At 33.3% G+C, this 19,718-nt stretch overlaps 1 protein-coding gene across 1 annotated transcript in view; it reads right to left on the reverse strand.

The window, feature by feature from the left end:
- Positions 1–19,718, reverse strand: part of LOC128982942 (colorectal mutant cancer protein-like) — a 217,105-nt gene that overhangs the window by 133,275 nt on the left and 64,112 nt on the right. The window contains exons 6-7 of the mRNA XM_054402042.1: positions 17,590–17,678; positions 4,771–4,950 (exon numbers count right to left, since the gene is read on the reverse strand). Coding sequence (XP_054258017.1) covers positions 4,771–4,950; positions 17,590–17,678 — 269 coding nt within the window. The remainder of the gene's footprint in view (positions 1–4,770; positions 4,951–17,589; positions 17,679–19,718) is intronic.

Consider the following 19,718-nt stretch of genomic DNA (forward strand, 5'->3'; position numbering starts at 1 on the left):
TAACAAAATACAGTACAAATAGACTATCATCAGTTGACACAACTCAGTTGAACCAAACAACTATTGAGCAAAGATTACACTGAAGATTTCACGATATGGGGGGAAATAGTCGTGATTTAATACTGATTATCTTACTTAAATGCCACCCATTAAAACTAAATCCCTATGTACTGAAGCAATTTATTGTTAGCAAAGTTTAATTTATCTATGAAATAAATATTTTAAAACATTATATTTATTTGAAGTAAATTATAATTAAAAAGAATTTTCAATCAGCTGTTTTTAATTTACCAACTGTCAACATGACTTCCATCCAAAGATATTACTATGTAGTACTATGTAGTAAACGAGTAATTTTAGCATTGATTTTAAGTAATGCAATTAATCATCGTATTTTGTAACGGCACCAACGATTTCCTCCAAATTGTTAGAAATATCTTCGTTTTAGGCTGTCTCTGTTCTGCCAATGCCAGGCTCAAAAACGAATGCCAGGCTCTGTTCTGGGAATATTTGTTTTTCATTATAAACCTAATATTAAATATTGAAATTTTTTAAACATTAATCTTATGGACTGTCAAGTAGCTATGCCAGTGTTATGAAAATGTAAACAAATCGATTGTAAACATAAGCTGGTAACAAATCATCTACACTACAGTAGTAAATTAGGAAATGGCAGAATAAAGGAAAAGGACATTTCCATGAATACTATTGAAAATTGCTTATATAATATATTTGGAGAGTATAATGTATTACTTACCAAATGAACAATTACGTCTGTTCAAAAACGTTAAGTGTTTTAATGATTTTGAGAGACGATGAATTTCATACCATACAGTGGCTACAGTGAATTACCTTAAAGCTAACACGCATTGTAATTACGTGAACAATTTTGTTAATTTCCCGTTTTTTTTGCTCGCATCTACGACAGTGGCATTTTTGTAATGAAGTATGAAGTCAAACACTTTTGAGGGAAAGCTGTCCAAACCCAGGATGTGCCGGGGATTGAAACCGTCCCTCCCGCACCGAAGTCCGAAACGCTAACCACTAGGCTAGCAACACAACCAACTGTATGTTTTATACAGTAGGTCAATAACGGCATACTAGTTGACTTTCAAAGTCAAAGAAATAGATAGCTAGGGTACACAAACATATGACAACACCAAAACTCACCTTTTTGGGCGATAAATAGTGATTTTGTAAGTTGATTTGTATTGTGTATTTGTCAAAACGAAATCCGTTGAAATTTTTAAATGCTATAACGCATTATAATTACGTGAACAATCTTTAGATTTTTCCTTATTTTTTTATTACAGGGCGTGAAACGGTATACTAAATGGTATTATAGAATGGAATGTTAAAATAGTATAGAATGTTTTATTTTAGTGTAGAAGGAATAGATTGTAATACGTGTTACGTATATTTTAACGAGGGGCATAAACGGTACAGTTGTGCAACGGTATGCAGGTTCAAACACATATAGATCGACACAGAAACTAATATTTTCGGATAACTAAAACTTTCAAAGTTTGCCTAAAGCGGCAGCTCTGCCAGGACAATGTACAAAATGTAGAAATTGGTCAAATATTGCCTAAAACGTCAAGACACACTTTTAATAGAACATAATAAATTTATAATCAAATATAGCTGAAAGGCATGGTTGTTATCATACATATAAATAGCAAAATAAAAAAGTACATAAATATAGGGTAGATGCCTGAGTTTTACATAACTTTTTTTGTAATAATAGGAATAGTTATAATGGGTGTATTACTTTTATTCTTAATTGGTAGATAAATTATTATAATGTTACTTAACATTTATAAAATAACTTTGAAAGTTCATTTAGTCACAAATAACCCACAATATTACGCCACATACAGTGTGTTCTTCACACGGGGATATAACAAAAAAATAATATACAAGTATATTTAAATTGCAATCAGCTTACTAGTAAATAACTCCTTAAGAATAGCAGTAGTATATTAGTTCTCCAGGTCCTTAAAATGTGTTTTCGCAAAATAGTTTTTTAAGTCCTCAAAAAGTAAAAAGCGCCGTGACAGGATACACGAGTCCTCAAAATGACGTTTTCATAACTTAAAATGTACCTTTTGAGGTCCTGGTTCGGGGACTTCCAGGTCCCGAAAAGGTGGCGCGGCGAGGAGTTACGCCAAATAGTATAAGTCCTCAAAAAGTAAAAATCGTCGTGACAGGATATACAGAGTCCTCAAAATGTCGTTTTTGTGACTGAAAATAGACCTTTTGAGGACCTGACTCGGGGACTTGCAGGTCCCGAAAAGGTGGCGTAGCGAGCCGTTAGGTGCTTGAAAGGTGTCATACTTAAATCTATATATATATATATATATATATATATGTCCGTTAGCGCGATAACTCGAGCAAAAATGATCCAATTTTGATGAAATTTGGTACAAACGTGTAAACCTAAGTTTATTCGAACGAGTTCGCGAACCAGCATGATCGGACTATGGGAACAGGGGTTTATGGGGGCTTTTATGGGGTAAAAATGGGTTTTTCCTATTTTTGACCAAAAAAACATAAAATTTTGAAATTTCTTTCCAAACTATTTTGTAGAGCTTAAAAAAAACAAATAATTTAGTATATTGAAGCGTTATAATGCGCCTAATGGTTACGGAGAAAATTCCAAAAAATTGTTAATTTAAAATTCCCATGTTATTCTTATGGAGAATAAGTAAACCGTTGTAGTGTGCTTGTTTATTAACATATTTTGCCCAAATTTGGAAAATGTTTTTATTTCTTACTAACTATTAACATTTTACATTAAAAAACACTTTTACCCTCCCTGTTGCAGCAAACCAAAGTATGTGTTAAACTGATTCTATTTAAATAGGGAATAAATGTAATATTTTTAAGGAGACATTTTAGTCTAAATCCAATCAGGCAAATGGAAATTCGCTTAGTCTGCAGGTTTGCTGTGGCGGGGGTAGTTTTATGTTTAAGCCCCATGGGATGTTTGAAAGTGATATTAAATACATTTTTTATTTAAATATTATTCACTAAAATATATTACTGGAACATATTTTTTATATATATAATATATTTTAAATATTATATAAAATTGACATTAATACACACTTGAGATACCTATATAAAATAGATTTTAAATATATTTATTCATATGTATTTAATATATATTTGTGCTACTAGGGAATATACATGCATACATTACATTACATAAAGCTGGGTATACTGAACCTAATGACGACCCAATTCGCCTATTGGGTCTGACGATGATTGGAGTTTCTAATCGAAATTGACCACCACCTACCATCTTTTATGCATATATTCAGTCTTCTTGTGAGTCAATGGTATAAGTGTAAATATAGGTTTTAAGCGTTATTAGATGTATTTTCTTTTATTTACTTTCCATTAAATTAGTACAATATATCTAAAGGTTATCATGATTAAATAAGTAAGTAACTTAATTAGCCTACACATGCTCTTTGCCGACATTACAAAAGTTCACTCAGACGACTAACCAAATATATATTTATAAACCTTAAGAAACATACTAAAACAACACACCCCCACCGAAGAAGTTCTGCAGACTAAGCAAATGTTTATTTGACTGATTGGATTTTTACTTAAATGTTTCCTTAAATAACATTAACAAGTACTTAGATTTGTTGCTAAAGGGAACGTATTGAAGTGTTTTATTGTTTAATTTTTATCCCCTATGTGCAAAGTAAATCAATTTGCCAACTTTGTTCAGTATATATCCTTAAACCAGCAATCTGAAACAGTTTACTTAGGCTCGTTTTACATATACACTGCATGCCGTTATACTGATTTCCAGCCAACAACTGCAAGGGTCCACTGTTCACATTAACACTGACACCGGCACTCCAGCTTTTGCATGTGTAGAGATAGCAATGGTACATAATAAAGCAATATTGCAATGTTACCCTTGTATAGATTGTTGAAAAAAGAGGGAAGAATCGAGTGCTGGGTGCATCCTTTAAACGTGAAAAGAAACCAAGTTGGGGCTTTTATATTCTTATAAAAAAAAAATTAATTACAGTGAAAAATTCTTTTATTATTTTATGATGAGTATTGAAACTATAATATGTAAATATGTATGAAGATAAAGTGTGTATTCTTGAACTAAACTAATAAGTATTTCAAGATCTACTTCCAACATAATCAAAACTTAGCACACTACAGTACCAAATAACCAAAAGTTAAAACACATGGTTTAGGCGGACCACAGGTTCCGATTGTATGTGAACAATATCAATAGACCTCTACCCCTACTCCTCCAGCAGGCCCGTTTGGCATTTACCAGACACCAGCAGCCGGCCTTTGTCGAGGGAGTGCTCAGCATCCCTCGACAAGTCCATGACTGCCGGGTAGTGATTAACCGACCACGACACTAGTAATGCATATATGAATGGCCCAATATTCTTCTGCACCCAACTGCTAGTTAAACGACGCCCGACACATGACAGCTTGGTATATGTGAAACAGGTCTTAACTTTCCAAAAGAATACCAAGTGAATTTTCACCGTAGTATTTTTTAATGAGATAGTTTATTTATTTATCTCCCAACGGCAACCACCATTTTACATTGTGAGAAGCTATATCTTACAATATCGGTTTAATTTATCTAAAAATGTTCATACTAAAAAAATCTGTTATTTACATGACCACATTCTGTTGGTGGCCCAATTCAACTACGACCATTTTGTTTTCCAAACTGGCGACAACTTAAACATGGGGATGGAATCAACCCACCTTGAGCCTCAGTTTGTCTCTATCCTCTCGCACGCTACTCAGCACAGCCTGAGCTTGCCTCAGCTCTGCCTCAGTTTTACTCAGTTGTTCCTCAAGTGCAGAGTTTCTAGCTCGCAGTTCTTGTAGCTCCTCCTCAACGTGTGATTGACTATCACTTTTCATCTGTGATTCTTCTCTTGTCTATAAATAGATAGATAACAGTGCTTTATTTTACAACATATTTTACAAACTTACAAATTATATTTCATTTGACCGTCTGTCTGGTTGGCAAAGTCCACTTTCACTACATAATCACAAACAACACTGAACTGGTATAAAAGATAAGAAACATTAAAGTTCAAACTCACATTGGAGACTTGGTATTTAGTTCAATAGCATAGCATTTAGAATACAATAAAAAAAAGACTAATTTGCATTGTTTCAATAAAAAATCATACAAATTTTGCTTTTTAACTTAAATATATAAAAGTTGTATGTAAATTAATATAAATTAAATTTCCTATTGTAATAAACATGTTTCAAGTAAAAAAATTATAATTTTAAACATCTTGCAAAAAAAGAATAAACATTTTAAATAAATTTTTCAAAAGCAATGTTAAAAAATGTTGTGCAAATAATTTTTTTAACTATTTCTTGCTTTCATTCCTTTGCTTTATTCAATTCCCTACATAAATGGTTTTTATTTATAATTATATCTACAATAGTCTATGTTTTACAGCTATTTATGTTAAACACAAACACTGTCTCATCACCACTGTCGTTGTCCGATAGGCCTAGGCCTACGCCGGCGCCACCCGATTCGCCGTCACTTTCACTGTCATTTTCGCACAAAAGTCTGTTAATCTCACTCGAGAATATGCGATCAAATTAATTTGTATTCCGTCCATTTATAAAACATAATAATAAATCTGTTAGACCTACTAAGTTATAATGACTTATTTACACTGAAAGTACGAACACAAACAACTACATGAAATCTGTTGCACCATATAGCCAGCCATACAAATGAAAATAATATCCCTTGTCAATGTCTAATATTACAGGGAGAATAAGAAAACGACTCTATTGTAAAACTGTAGACTTATAACAAATACCTCCGCTGCAGCAAACCTGCAGACTAAGCGAATTTCAACTTGTCTGATTACATTTTTACTAAAATATTTCCATAAATAAGACATATTTATTCCTAATTTAAATAACACTAGATTTAAAGAGTGCTTAGGTTTGCTGCTACAGAGAAGGTAAAAAGTGTTTTTTGACCATATGTCAATAGTATAGGATGAAATAAATAAATTTGCCAAATTTTACCAACATCCTTAAATATAATTCTGTAAGACAAAATTTATACCAGAAAATTGTGGATGTCTGGTAAGTCGCAGAAAAGTGGGAGAGGTCTTAAATTAAAGGTCTTAACACCAGTGACTCGGGAAAAATAGCAGAATTCCCATAAAGTTACCAGAAAACGAGATATAACGTAAAATGTTCTCCATAAGAATAGCATTAGAAGCCATTTACTTCAGATTTTTGTTTACTTCAATACGTGATCTATCATTAAGCTAGTATGCAATATTAAAACTGGATTACTTATTTGCCAGTCAGTTCTGAAATGTGCTGTATATTATATAAAACCAGGGATAACGTTACCTATAATAATTAACCCTCCAAGTGTCTCTAGTTTTGGTCTTAATGTTCGCCCATTTATTGCACAATCGCTGGGTTTTATTAAAATGTATCTTAGAAACTTAAAAACAATGTAAAGTATACTGTTTCATATATCATTTTGTTTGGAAAATTATGGGCTTCAATGTAAGGTATAAAACATTACAAAAAAAATGTTCAACAATTTTTGTGGGGTTAACATTTCTAAAAAATTATAAAATAAATGAAAACATTTATGTTTGCGCTCAATAAATTGTTATAATTTATAGGTCTACAAATATTTTAAAATAGCCACTTTGTTCAGAATTTTATGAGGATTCCAAAAATATTATAATACTGGGTGGCGCATAAAGAACGCATGGATTTGAGTTGAGTGGTGAGAGCAATAGGAGCGTAGTGGAGGGACTGGGCCTGGTTGTTTTGTAGGTTAGGGTGTCCAGTTTTAGTAGCAATGGAGCAGTGGTCCGTGGTACATCGCATTTTTGCGGTAGAACATTTATTCAAAAGTAATTAAATCTGTTAAAACTGTTCAACGGCTTTTCTGCACAAAGTTCAATGTTCCGCGAGTCCTCAAAAAAGTACGGAAAGGCCCAATAATTTCCACTTTCGAAAGTTACACCAAACGTTAAGTTTCAAATCGTGCAGTGGTTTTTGATGCAATTCTTTTGGGTCTTCTGCTGCCAAATAGCGCCAGTTTTGCTTATTGACATAACTATCCAAATAAAACTGTGCTCCATCATTAACATCATAAACAAAACGCCATCAGTGGCAAGAACATCAACCATTCTCTCAAAACAGTTTCCATTTTTCGTAATCACGTTCATAAATCTTCTGTACGATCATAATTTTGTAAGGATGAAATTTTAACTCATCTTTAGGTTGCCCTGCAACGAGCGTCAAGACAAGCACACAGTTGGAGCGCATCGCCTAGTGTAGCGGCGAGGGCTTTGAATAACAGACGCCCTTACTCTGTCGACATTTTGTGGAGTTCGCGCCGTGCAAGGACGACCAAACCACTTCTGCTTCATAACTGATTCAGTTGTGCGAAAAGAAGCTACCCAACAAAGTATTGTGTTGCGATCGGGTTTTGTTTGGAACCATTGAACTGTGCACGGATAAGCCATTGAACAGTTATATCAGATTCATTATTTTTGAATAAATGTTCTACAGCAAAAACGCGATGCGCCAGGTCGATTGCACCATTGCTACTAAAACTGGACGCCCTAACCTACAAAACGACCAGGCCCTGTCCCTCCACGGACGCTCCTATTGCTCTCACCACTCAACTCAAATCCATGCGTTCTTTATGCGCCACCCAGTATAAGGAAGTAGGTTTGCAAATAAATAAGTTATGGGCAAAAAACAGATTTCGGTACATAGCGTTTAGCTAAGAATGCATAGCCTAACCATAGCTAGGAATCTGGCTGATAATTTAAATCAATATTACTACCTACTTCTTCAGGATCATCAACCAGCCCTTCAAAATCACTTAAATCTTCTTATAATGCACCACGTATATCACTACTTTTGATTTTTAACACTAAAACAATGATAAACGTAATAAGACACATCAGTCATCGGTGCGAGGTTAACCAAGCTGTTTACAAATACGCACGTCAGCTGTCTGCTACAATATTTTCGGAACTGAAATGAAAAGCGTATAGAAACAGACATCAGGAGAAAGCTCTGAATCTGCTGAAAAAAACGATACCTAACTCGATCCAGTTCAATCCGATTCAGTCAGTCCCAGAGCCGTCACCGTAAACAGTGTTTGTGAGTCGCAAAAGCGACACATAACACTATAGCGGATGTGTTATGAGTCGCTTTTACGACACATAACACTCGGAGGGTTAAGACTATTTAGTTACGTTCTTTATTTGAAGTTCATTGTTGGTGATGGTGAGTTAATGTTGTTCAAAGGTTTATTGCGAACATTTTCCATCACGAATGTAAAAAACAATACACAATTTCTGACTACTACCCTCTGTAGTGTATTCCAACTTAGGTTGGGCATTTGTGTATTGTTAGTTGTAATGTGTTAGTAAAGTTTTTTCACCTGAGGACGGGATCAGATTCCAGATCCCGAAACGTTGTGTATTGTTTTTTACATTCATGATGGAAAATGTCCGCAATTTAGTTACGTCTTAGAATGTTGAAATAAATTATGTTACTGTGAAACTTAATAAATATATCTATTTTTATATAAATTAGTTAAAGTAAAAGTTTGTAATAAGTAGAAGAATCAAGTAGTTCAAGATTAAATGGACAACTTCTGCTTTGTTTTGATTTCTCCCCTTTCTTTGTAAATTTACTAGAATTTTAAATTTGAGATTTATTGTAGTGTTTAATCAATATTATGTATGAAGTGGAATAACCTCAACGGCTACGCTTGGGAAATAACCTGGGAATAAAGATGGAATAGGTTTGTACAGGAAATATATTTGTTAATTAAGTAAGTACTATGGCAAGTTCCAATAAACAGAAAACAATATTTTTGGAGATTTTAAACAGGCACTATCTGTTTTACTAAGCAAAAATAGTCGAGGCGCTGAGGGGTTTGAGCATGCATAAAAGTGTAACGAAATTTGACTTTTGATTGTTGCTATGGGTACCTAGTAGATGAAGAAAATCGATGTTGTCGCATTTCTAGGTGGTTAATAACATGGGGGGGAGGGGGTGAAGTTGGGGGGCCACCCGGGGGGCCGCCGCGCACAAAATAGCTTATATCTCAAGAACCAAAAGTCATATGAATACGTTAGACATGTCAAACTGTGCAGAAAAATTCTTACCAAAGTTCTTTGCATCCCTGAATTTGAATCTTCATACTAGGAATTAGATTTTGGAAACAAATTCAAATTCAGGGATGCAAAGAACTTTGGTTTATCACGGGAACTTCTAATAAAAAAAGAGCTTTAGGATGTCATCTTGCTTCAGAAAGTCTTGGATCCAAAATTTCAGAAGTTTTACCAGCACTACATACATTCACAGGATGTGATACAACTAGTAAGCTATGTACAACAAAAGCAGCTTATCACTATGTGAAAAAGTGTTGTGATAGTATTGATACGCTTCAGTTATTAAAACAGCCAACACTTAGTAAAGAATCACTAGACTGCTTAGAGGCACTTTATTTACGACTCGCTAAGAAAAGAGGAAACACCTGTGACGAAAGCCGTTTTATCCATTTTTCTACAAGTGCATCTTGTATTAGTGATTTGGCTACATTGCCTGCAACCTCTGATAGCTTTCAGCTACACATACTACGTTGTACAGCTCAGCTACATGTTTGGGAGAATTCCTTAACCCCTTTTATCGAGCCTCAACCCTTGGAAGAGTTTGGTTACTTTAAAGACAAAACCCAGAAACTACGACCCAAACTTATGACATTGCCTCCATTACCAGAGAATTTGCTTAAACCATGTCACTGTAAGACTTGCTCGAGAAAATCATGTCCTTGTTTTTCCAAGCTGTCAGCTTGTTGCAGCTATTCCACGTGCCATGAAAGATGTAAAAATGTTTTTAATAAGCAAAATAAAGACTACGACTTTGATGAAGACCACGGTGATGAACTAACGAAGTGACTGTGCATACACTTATGAGTCAATACTTTGTGAAATGGCAAAAGCCCAGAATATTCTTTTGATTTAACATTGTGTATGAGTTTTACATAAATGTAATTTAAAGAGTTAAATAGAGAACATTATAAAGGAATATTTGTTTTTTTACAATAGGTAAGAATCTTTTACAAGCTATGAAAAGCTTTACAAGCTTTTAGAAGCGGTTCACTATGTGTTAACTAATATATATGTATATATCAAATAAAGAAGAAGTGTAAAATGACAAAAAAATGAGATATGCGTGTTTTGTGAAAAGTGCCTAGATAAAGCAATGGCCGCGACACGTGTTACGCCTTTGCTTGTATTAGGTTTATTGGATCTTAGGATTGTATAGCTGTATTAGATCTGAGGATTGTATAACTGTTAAGCTATGTATCACAATAGTTTTATTATACAGAAATACTATTTACCTATTGTGTACTACTCTCCAAAGTTGTCAATTAAAAAACAAGCAAAAATCATTATATTACTGATTAGACTTTTCGTAAATTTAAAAAATATAATTTTTAGTAACTTTTTTTCAAATTCCGTGAAACTACTACATAATCTCTTTGTAGAATGCATTTTTCTGCACAGTTTGACATGTCTAACGTATTCATATGACTTTTGGTTCTTGAGATATAAGCTATTTTGTGCGCGGCGGCCCCCCGGGTGGCCCCCCAACTTCACCCCCTCCCCCCCATGTTATTAACCACCTAGAAATGCGACAACATCGATTTTCTTCATCAACTAGGTACCCATAGCAACAATCAAAAGTCAAATTTCGTTACACTTTTATGCATGCTCAAACCCCCTCAGCGCCTGGACTAAAAAGGCTAAATAGTTATTTGTGCAACTAGTGAGAAAAGTGAGCAATTGACTCACTCGAGAGAAATCCTTACTTACTGGAATGGTTTCTCGAGTGAGGCAATTGTACTTTGAACTCGAGTTGCACATTATACTTTTCCTACAGTTACCATAAAACAAATAAATTAGTGATGAAACATAACCTATTTTTACACAGAAGTGAACTTTTAATATAACATTTAATGTGAAGTGACAAATACAACAGTACAACAGCTGACCAGCTGATTTACAGCCAGTGCTGCCAATGTATTTCGCGTGCATGCGACGTTGCCTGCATGTTACGCGCTCACTATTTCGCGCCTTCAGGTTGCAAATCTGGAGTGAGACAAAGTAATTAGAGTGAGACAATGTTAACATTAACATTGTCTCACTGATGAGCGAATTGGCCACTTTGCTTTCTCAAATCACTGAGAGAACGTTAGGTAACTGTAGGAAAACAGTATAGACTAGCATGTATGGTATATAATAGTAAAGGGAGCATCCACATATAACAGTAAAACCTAGAGGTAGTTTTTGTTTCTTTACATGTCTTAAACAAACTAAAAATATGCATGTCAATGCTTGTGAAAAGTAATTTGGTTATTGGTTTCGATAACTGGGTAATGGAACCCTAACCAGTCGCAAAAGAGTTAGGAATCAGCCGATGATTGGGTATATTTTATTCAATAGAATATTTAAAGTCAATCGCCCCTTTAATACCACGACATAAACTTTCACTAATTGTAGTTTTTTTTTATCAGGAAAAAATCTAGGGGTGAGAATTGCCAGTGTGATGTTTTCAATTTTTGTACACATTTGTATTTTTGTATGTATATATTTTAAATTAAGTTTGGTCAATACAATGGGATGCCTTTACTTTACACTAATTTTGTTAAACCTTAACAAAACGAGTATACACTTAGAAATATTAACTGGGTAGGGATGCTAATTTAGGGGTTTTGACCAAGAACTAAGCTTACCTCAACACACCTTTATTTGCATTTTCATATTTGAAGAAGACAATATCCAAAATTCTAATCAGGAAAGCTGTTTTTTATCACCATTTATCAATAATCACAAAACCAAACCTACATTAATAAACCAGTATTTATTCACAAACAATTATACGTTTGCTGCCTTTAGCAGAGTTAAACCTATGGAGGGATTTAAATTATTTATTGAAAATAACATCAGCAAATGCAAACAAAGACAAACAACAAACTGTTTTTTACACAAAAGAAATGATGTATAGGGATACTATATTCTGACACAAAGATATATAATTCTGAGTTTGTTTGAATATTAAAATAATTTGTTTTATATTATCGAGCCTTTTAGGGACTTATGTCCCTACAAGCCACTAGTATATCCATAAACGTGTAAACTACAACAGTTTTCATTTCCTCCACAAGAATGACATGGGAATTTTAAATTACACTTTTTTTTTCATTTTCAACTGTTAGGCATACAACAGCGCTTCATTATACTAAATTATTTTTTTTTCAAGCTCTACCACGCAGCACATAACCACAGGTTCCACCACGGCGCGTGCCGTGGTAGAAAGAAATTACAAACATTTTTGTTTTAGAGTCAAGAATGGAAAAATAAAAAAACCCATTTTTACCCAATAAACCCCCGTTTCTATGGTCGGATCATGCAAATAAATGTAGGTAAATAAATAAATTGCTTAAACACCCAGCCAAAAAAATCATGTTTTATCCCCTGCATTAATGTCATGAATAATCCTGTATTATTCTAGTTGATCGTATTGCATAATGTCCTTAGTATTATCATTGACTATTGGATACAGAAGTTGTATTAATAGTCAAAGGTATTATACTAAGTGGTTTTATCCACAAAGCTAAAAAAATAAGGTGTCAAGCATCTGAAATTATGTTTTATCTTTTATCGCACATTTTGTTTCAATCCTGTGCAATGGTCTAAAACCTTTCCTTGTGACTAAACAACAACACATCAGAAAAAACAAAATACCGAACAAAGTATTTATAAAAGTTTTATAAATGTTTATTTGTAAGTGGTTAGTTTGTGGTGTCCACACACCACATTTTCCATACACGGCCTCCCAATAATTTATTGAACCACATTCAGTTCTCGGGAAAACTCAGCTAAGATCAGTCGAATGACTAAGAATGAACTAAGTAATTGTTTCTGTTCTTGGATTTTTTTAATAACTAGGATTGCTTTCAGAGAGGTGAAAGCCAGTTGAGCGGAACAAACGTGATTTGATATTTGTATAAGTAACTAAATGTAAAAATAGTCAATAGACGTACCATGCTTGTTTTTTTTTTATTTACCTCTTCCAAAAGTGGATTATGGTAGTTTTGACCAGGAAAATATTACAGTAGTTGGAATCTTGATATTAACATCCAAAAAGGGCATTAAAGTATACAAAAAAGAGAAAGGATATTTAACATTCAAATTCAACTGTAGCCTACAATAAAAACATTCACCCTTTAAAGTATTTAAGTATAAAAAAAACAGTAACTGTTTAAAAAAAACGAGTAAGTATAAAAACAGGAGGGGAAATTTGACATTTAAATTCAACTGTGCAACATACAAATTTGTCTTCATTTCAACCCTTGCAATCGGTTAAACTCAGCTTTCTTTGCTGGAAATAATTTATGATTGTTAATACCAAGTATTCTTGATGGAGGATATGATTGGAATGTAGGTCTTCTACCAATATTAGGACGATTTAGAGACGGCATTTTAATACCGGCCTTAATAAAACATAGGCCTACGAAAAATGTAGGGCTATTTTAATGTAAGACTCAAATGTAAAACACCTTTAAAAGACTAAAATGAACTGAATTATCAATCCTGTATTTCAATGTGTAACAACTGCAAAAAGACTCTCTTATTTATTGAACAATAAAGTAGGGATGGACGAGATTGGATTTTTAGTTCGAGACGAGACGAGACGAGATTTTTTATTTCTCATAAAATTTTGAGACGAGATCGAGACGGGATTTCCCTTCTCATACACAACGGGAAATGCACGTTCAAAATGTTTACCTGATTTTGTAACATTGTTAGATGACTGTTTAAATACAAAAATAATGATAATAGGCAAGAATATTTACAATCTTTTATTAAAAAACATCAGCATAACATTTTTTGTTTAATCACGCCTAACTTATTAAAAATGCCTACGATTAGGAAACATAGTGATATCATTTAGGATAGAGTTCAACGTATCCTAAAATAAAATAAATCATAAAATAAAAGCAATATTAATTTTTATAAAATAGTTAGGTACTTGTTTTGACTTTTTATAGTAATAAAACATTCCTCACACTGCTTACACTTAACAAAACTTCTAAAATGTTATTAAAGTAATATTATTAAAATAATTAAAGTAATATTTACATTTAAAGAGTTAATTAATAAGAACGCCTTCGCAAAGGAAACGCAACTACAACACGCTCCTGTATTGCGGGTATTGCATTGACTTTCTGCAGGCGTTTTTAATTTTTTTTTTTTTTTTTTTTTTTTAATTCTTGTCTCGATAAAAATCTCGGCCCAAAAAAAATCTCGTCTCGTGTAACGAGATTTAAAATTTCCCGAAAATTTCCCGAAATTTCGAGACTTGACCATCCCTACAATAAAGTAATATGGCTGAAATGTAGGCCTTAACTTAAGTAATAAGTAAACATCGCATTCAGATGATTTAAGTGAAAACAGAATAATAATAAGAAGGGAAGACATGCCTTAAATACACAATGTAGATTTGGTCTCCAATTACGTCATCGTATTTTGTCACAACAAAGGCCTAATCTAAACAACCCAAATTAATCAGCCTTTAATTCAGAAATTTCCTTACAATCTTTAGCGTATTTTGCGTTGTTTATTAGACGTTTAAAGTATATTTTTATTTACCCACGCTGCAATAATAATCATGTGTCATAAACATATTATTTCTTCTATTGATTGTTCTTGTGATTATATGTGTCAATCACATATAATCACCGCCTTCATTAGAAGCTTGGCAACATTCGGGAGGGGGTGCATCTAGTGGCTAATGCTACTTAATCAATAGTAGCCTCAGCGACCGCCATCTTCTTAACTTATAATAATGTCTGATGACAGCTACTCCCGCGATTGGCGAATGGAAAATACTGTATTAAGCGACTAAGCATTGGCCGGTCCATCTCCCGGCTGTTTGTGACATTAGAACCAAATGAATTGCAGTACAGTGAATGAATTAATTAAATATTATGTAAGTTATATTCCTATAAACGAATGATAGCAAGAATAAATAAAATTCATTCCTAATAAACAACAAACAATTATTCAATAGGCTATATAATTAGAAATTAGTAGCCTACTTCTGGACAGGCCTAGACAATTATTCATACCAAGGTTAAAAGTGGACTTCTATAAGCCTAGGTAATTAATTATTTACTTACTATTATGGTTGTAACTGGACGTATGTATAGTCTGTGGCTTGGCAATCAAATAACAGTATTTATATAGGATAGGCTACTGTTATAAACATTTGAAATTACTGAATTGTTTACTGTTTCACAAAATGCAGATTCCATTTTCAGCCAAGCCATTAAAATGAGGATTTGCCGAACAATTATTAATATTACAGAATAGTATTTAATGATATACAACTTTTCACAAATCATAAATTATATGTTAGTTTTGCTATAGTCAAAGGTCCAAATCCAAATGTTCTTTTCTTTTGGTCTGTATGTAGTAATTTGCTAGAATCATAGACTTTATATAAAGTCAATGCTAGAATACTGTAGATGGTTTGTTAAGACCATATGCAACCATTTTTTAAATCGTTTCCCGTTTAACCAACTATTCCAAACGATAAAAAATCATATGGTGCAACACAAATAAACAACCCGATCTCCTACCTATAACCTACACTTTACCTTCCTAATCTAACCTTACTTTAAAACACTTAATGTAGTCACGAATACTCATAAACCCCGACCGACCTTCCCCTAATGCCTAAATTAGATCAGTGTTCAATCTGCGTTTTATTAATACGTGTAACAACTTACTGTACCGTCGATGTAGTTCAACATATAACCTGTGAGGTATTATCGGATTAAAAATATCGATTTTGATGCGGTTCGATATATCGCTTATTAAATCCTTGCTGGCAACACAAATAATAGGTGCCCAAGAGTAAGTAGTCACAGGTCCATATCACTCAGATCCTTGTTTCTTGACGTGCGATATGCTCCGCGCATTGAGAAAGTAGTTCCGTATATTTTCGCAATTTGCAGTGAATTCCCCGCCTTAAAAAAATGTTTTAACTGTATTTTCTTGTGTATTAAGATTGTAGGAATGGTTTAAAAACCTTTAAAGAAAAGTCTAGAAAGTTCAGAAATACCTTATGATTCTCTTGTTTACATTTATCTTGTTAATTCATAAAACTGTCATGGCTACTTTAGTCCCATAAGCCTAATGTTAAAAATTGGAAATTTTAAGTTCGTTTTAAATTGCATTAACATTATGTAATTAAAATTTGTTTGTTTACAAACCATCTCACTATTAGTCTAAGTAATCTTGTTAAGTTTAGCTGAAATGTGTTCAGCCGTTATTGAGTGATGGTGTTATATTGTTTGCATTGAAGTTGATCCCAAAGAGCTTCGCTCGCTCCGTTCAATCATCTCCAGACAGAATTCTCTTTATATTGGTTTTCACAAACTTTTTTAAAACATAAAACATTTTTTATTTTACAAATTTAATAGTATTGGTTGAGTAAATTATTCCTAATAAAATGCATGGTCAAATGGAAAAATAAAACTCATGCCTAATCCACGCTTTTTTGCAACCCTGCTTTTTAATAACATTGGACACCACCGCAAATATGCGACAACAGTCTATTTTAATGTGACCAACAGAGAAATTCATGCCTAATCCATGCTTTTTTTCATGGTCTCACAAAATCATAATTCAAGCTTTTCAAGGTTTTCATGACTGGTGGCAACCCTGCTTTTTAATAACATTGGACACTGCCGCAAATATGCGACGTCAGTCTATTTTAAAGTGACCAGCTGTCGCATATATGCGACAGCAGTCGACGGGTAGAAATCGGCTGTCGCATACGTGCGCCACTGGTCCATATGAGTGAAAATTTTTTTACTATTGCGGTAGCGAACGTGTTAAGCATACATAGATTAGGTTAGCCTTTAAAGAAAGTACATCAAGCCTATCAGGAGTTAGAAAACGTAAGTTATACTAGTACCATTGACTATATGTACTTTCTGTGAATTAGATTTATATATTCAATGCTTGTACCATCTGGCCAATCTGGCAACATTGCTCTTGATCTGACAACATGGCGGCAACTGATAAGCCTCTACCATTCGACTAGTGTTCTACTAGTTGTTAGTTGAACTCTTCATTTGTTGTGAAATGCAAAGGCACGCTATTATGTATAATAAAATGATTACGAATGCGAGCTAATGAACTTGGAATTATTTATATTAGCTGACTTCAGAGTATTCCAAATAAACTATGATGTGCCACTCTTTACAACCTTCAACGTCAGTCGAGTTTTGCATCATAATTAACCTCTTTTTCAGAATTGGTATCGAGTACAATTAAGCGAAGTATCGAGTATCGGCGATTCTTCGATCCTCCTGGTATTGAAGGTATCAAAGTATCAAAAATCGGAATGGGCCCATCCCTAATTTTTAACCATGAGTGAATGCTGAGACATACAGACCTCATCATCATCCTCAGGGCGAAGTATTGTCTCTTCAACCGCAAGGGTTTCATCAGCTTGTGAACAAGTCTCCACGCTCTGCTCTGTCTCTGATAAACAAAACTGCTTTATTTATTTATTTTATTTATTTACAGAATGCCATTACATCACAAAATGACAGGACATTTGTCAATTACATTATAGTACTTAAAGCTAAATAATAATATTCCATTTAAAACAAAATTATTTTAATACTTAACATTCTACCAATTTCCACTTAAAAATTCATTTAAAGAATAAAATGTTTTGGTTAGCAACCAGTTTTTACATTCTTTTTTAAATTTATTTGGATTTGTAATGTTTTTTAAATTATCAGGATCTAAGTTGTACAATTTTGGTCCAATATATTGAGGTGATGCTTCAAATAGTGATAATCTATGGCTAGTGGGCTTAATTAGGTTCTTATGTCGAGTGTTATACTTATGGTTTGTGTGACTCTCCCTGAAAATGGACAAATTGTTGAAAACCCAAAATAATGCTTTTAGTCTCATTCAGAGTTAAAAAAAAAGTTAATTAGCAAACATCTAAGGCATACATCTAAGCCAATAGTAATAAAGAAAAGAATATATTCTGTTCACGATCTGTCCAATAGGTACTAACTAATGACTAACGGAATAGTTTGGAGTGAATGTTGTTTTGTAACATCCATTTTGAATTGCAGAATTTACTAGATTTTGAATCATCAGTAATGTGAAATTCTCAATGATTCAGAATAATGGAAAAAATTAAAAGGCAGGATGAGAACATGAAGTATAATTTACAGTAAAATTTAGAGTTAAACATAATATACACAAAAACCTTACACAACTATAACAAATCTTTAGCTCTTTTTGGCATTTGAAGAAATTAAGATTCCCTTTAAAATTTTCCTTATATTTAAAATTTATAAACCTCCATTTTAGGTCATATATTTCAGGTCACTTTGGTAAGTTGGGATTAAGGATTGAAGATTTTTTTTCAGATTGGGACTTTCCAAATAAGTTCCTGAAAGTATGGTGAATTCCGCAAATGATGTTACAAACGAACCTTTAATTTATGGCAACAAAGAGTAAAAATTGAACTGTCTCGGCCAGGCTTTTTTTGCTTAAAATTTAAGCAACCCTTATGTAAAAATGTAACATTCATTTGTCTGAGATTGTATGTATTACCACGGCAGTACTGCCACTATGTATCCGTCAAATTGGGAGGTTCGATGCCAGCGGTCTCGTTTGCATTCCCTCCAGCCACTCACAGTTCTTCGTCTTACTGGTGGCACTTTATTTTAAATTTAGTTAAAATACGAAAGTTAACCAATCAACAGAAAACACTACAAAGGAATTTTGATACACATTGTAAAAAACATGATAATATGGTAATTTAACGTTAATTGTAATGTGAATAATCACTTTCAAACATTCACTTAATCACACCAAACTGTAACCAAAACTACATGATAATTCAGTAAAATACGATGTAAGTTAAATCAATTCAACTACTGTATTACAAACAATTTTTGTTGTCAGGTCTTAATAGGAAACTCTTTATGTATGAACCAGACTTAGTTAACAGATGTTTAAATACAAATATAAAATTCCGGCTTTGCTCTGGATGTAATAAGTCCTGCTGCAGTCTGTGGTTAAACTTAAAAAATATTTCAAACTACGTCCATATGTTTAGTTGTAAACAAAGGGAATTGAGTTTGACAGTTTGATCTAATGTCAACAGATAGCGCCGCCGTTCCCAAACTTTAGCCCTTAACTGTACTTAAGTGATGCCCTTTCTTAATATTCTGAGACGTATTTGCACATCTACGTGAAAATACCTTTAATTTGACACCTCAATCGTTAAAATCCGTTAAGCCGTTATCGAGTTATGACTGTGAAAAGAAACCTGCTTGCGTATTAATATATATATTAGGTTTGATGAGTACCTAGGTTTGCTGCTACAAGTAAACTAATAAAGTGTATTTTTTTTTGTAAAAAAATAATACCTTAGTATAAAATAAATAAATTTGCCAAGTTTGATCAAAATAATTTAGGTGGCACGGTAAGACTTAGGCCCGGGACTGATTTACTTTTTCATTTTGATGTCCCCAGAGGCCAAAAACACCA

The sequence above is a fragment of the Macrosteles quadrilineatus genome, unplaced genomic scaffold, assembly GCF_028750875.1.
Source record: "Macrosteles quadrilineatus isolate MER2022 unplaced genomic scaffold, UCM_ALF_1.0 Scaffold_1__1_contigs__length_201487025, whole genome shotgun sequence".
In the NCBI taxonomy this organism is placed as follows: domain Eukaryota; kingdom Metazoa; phylum Arthropoda; class Insecta; order Hemiptera; family Cicadellidae; genus Macrosteles; species Macrosteles quadrilineatus.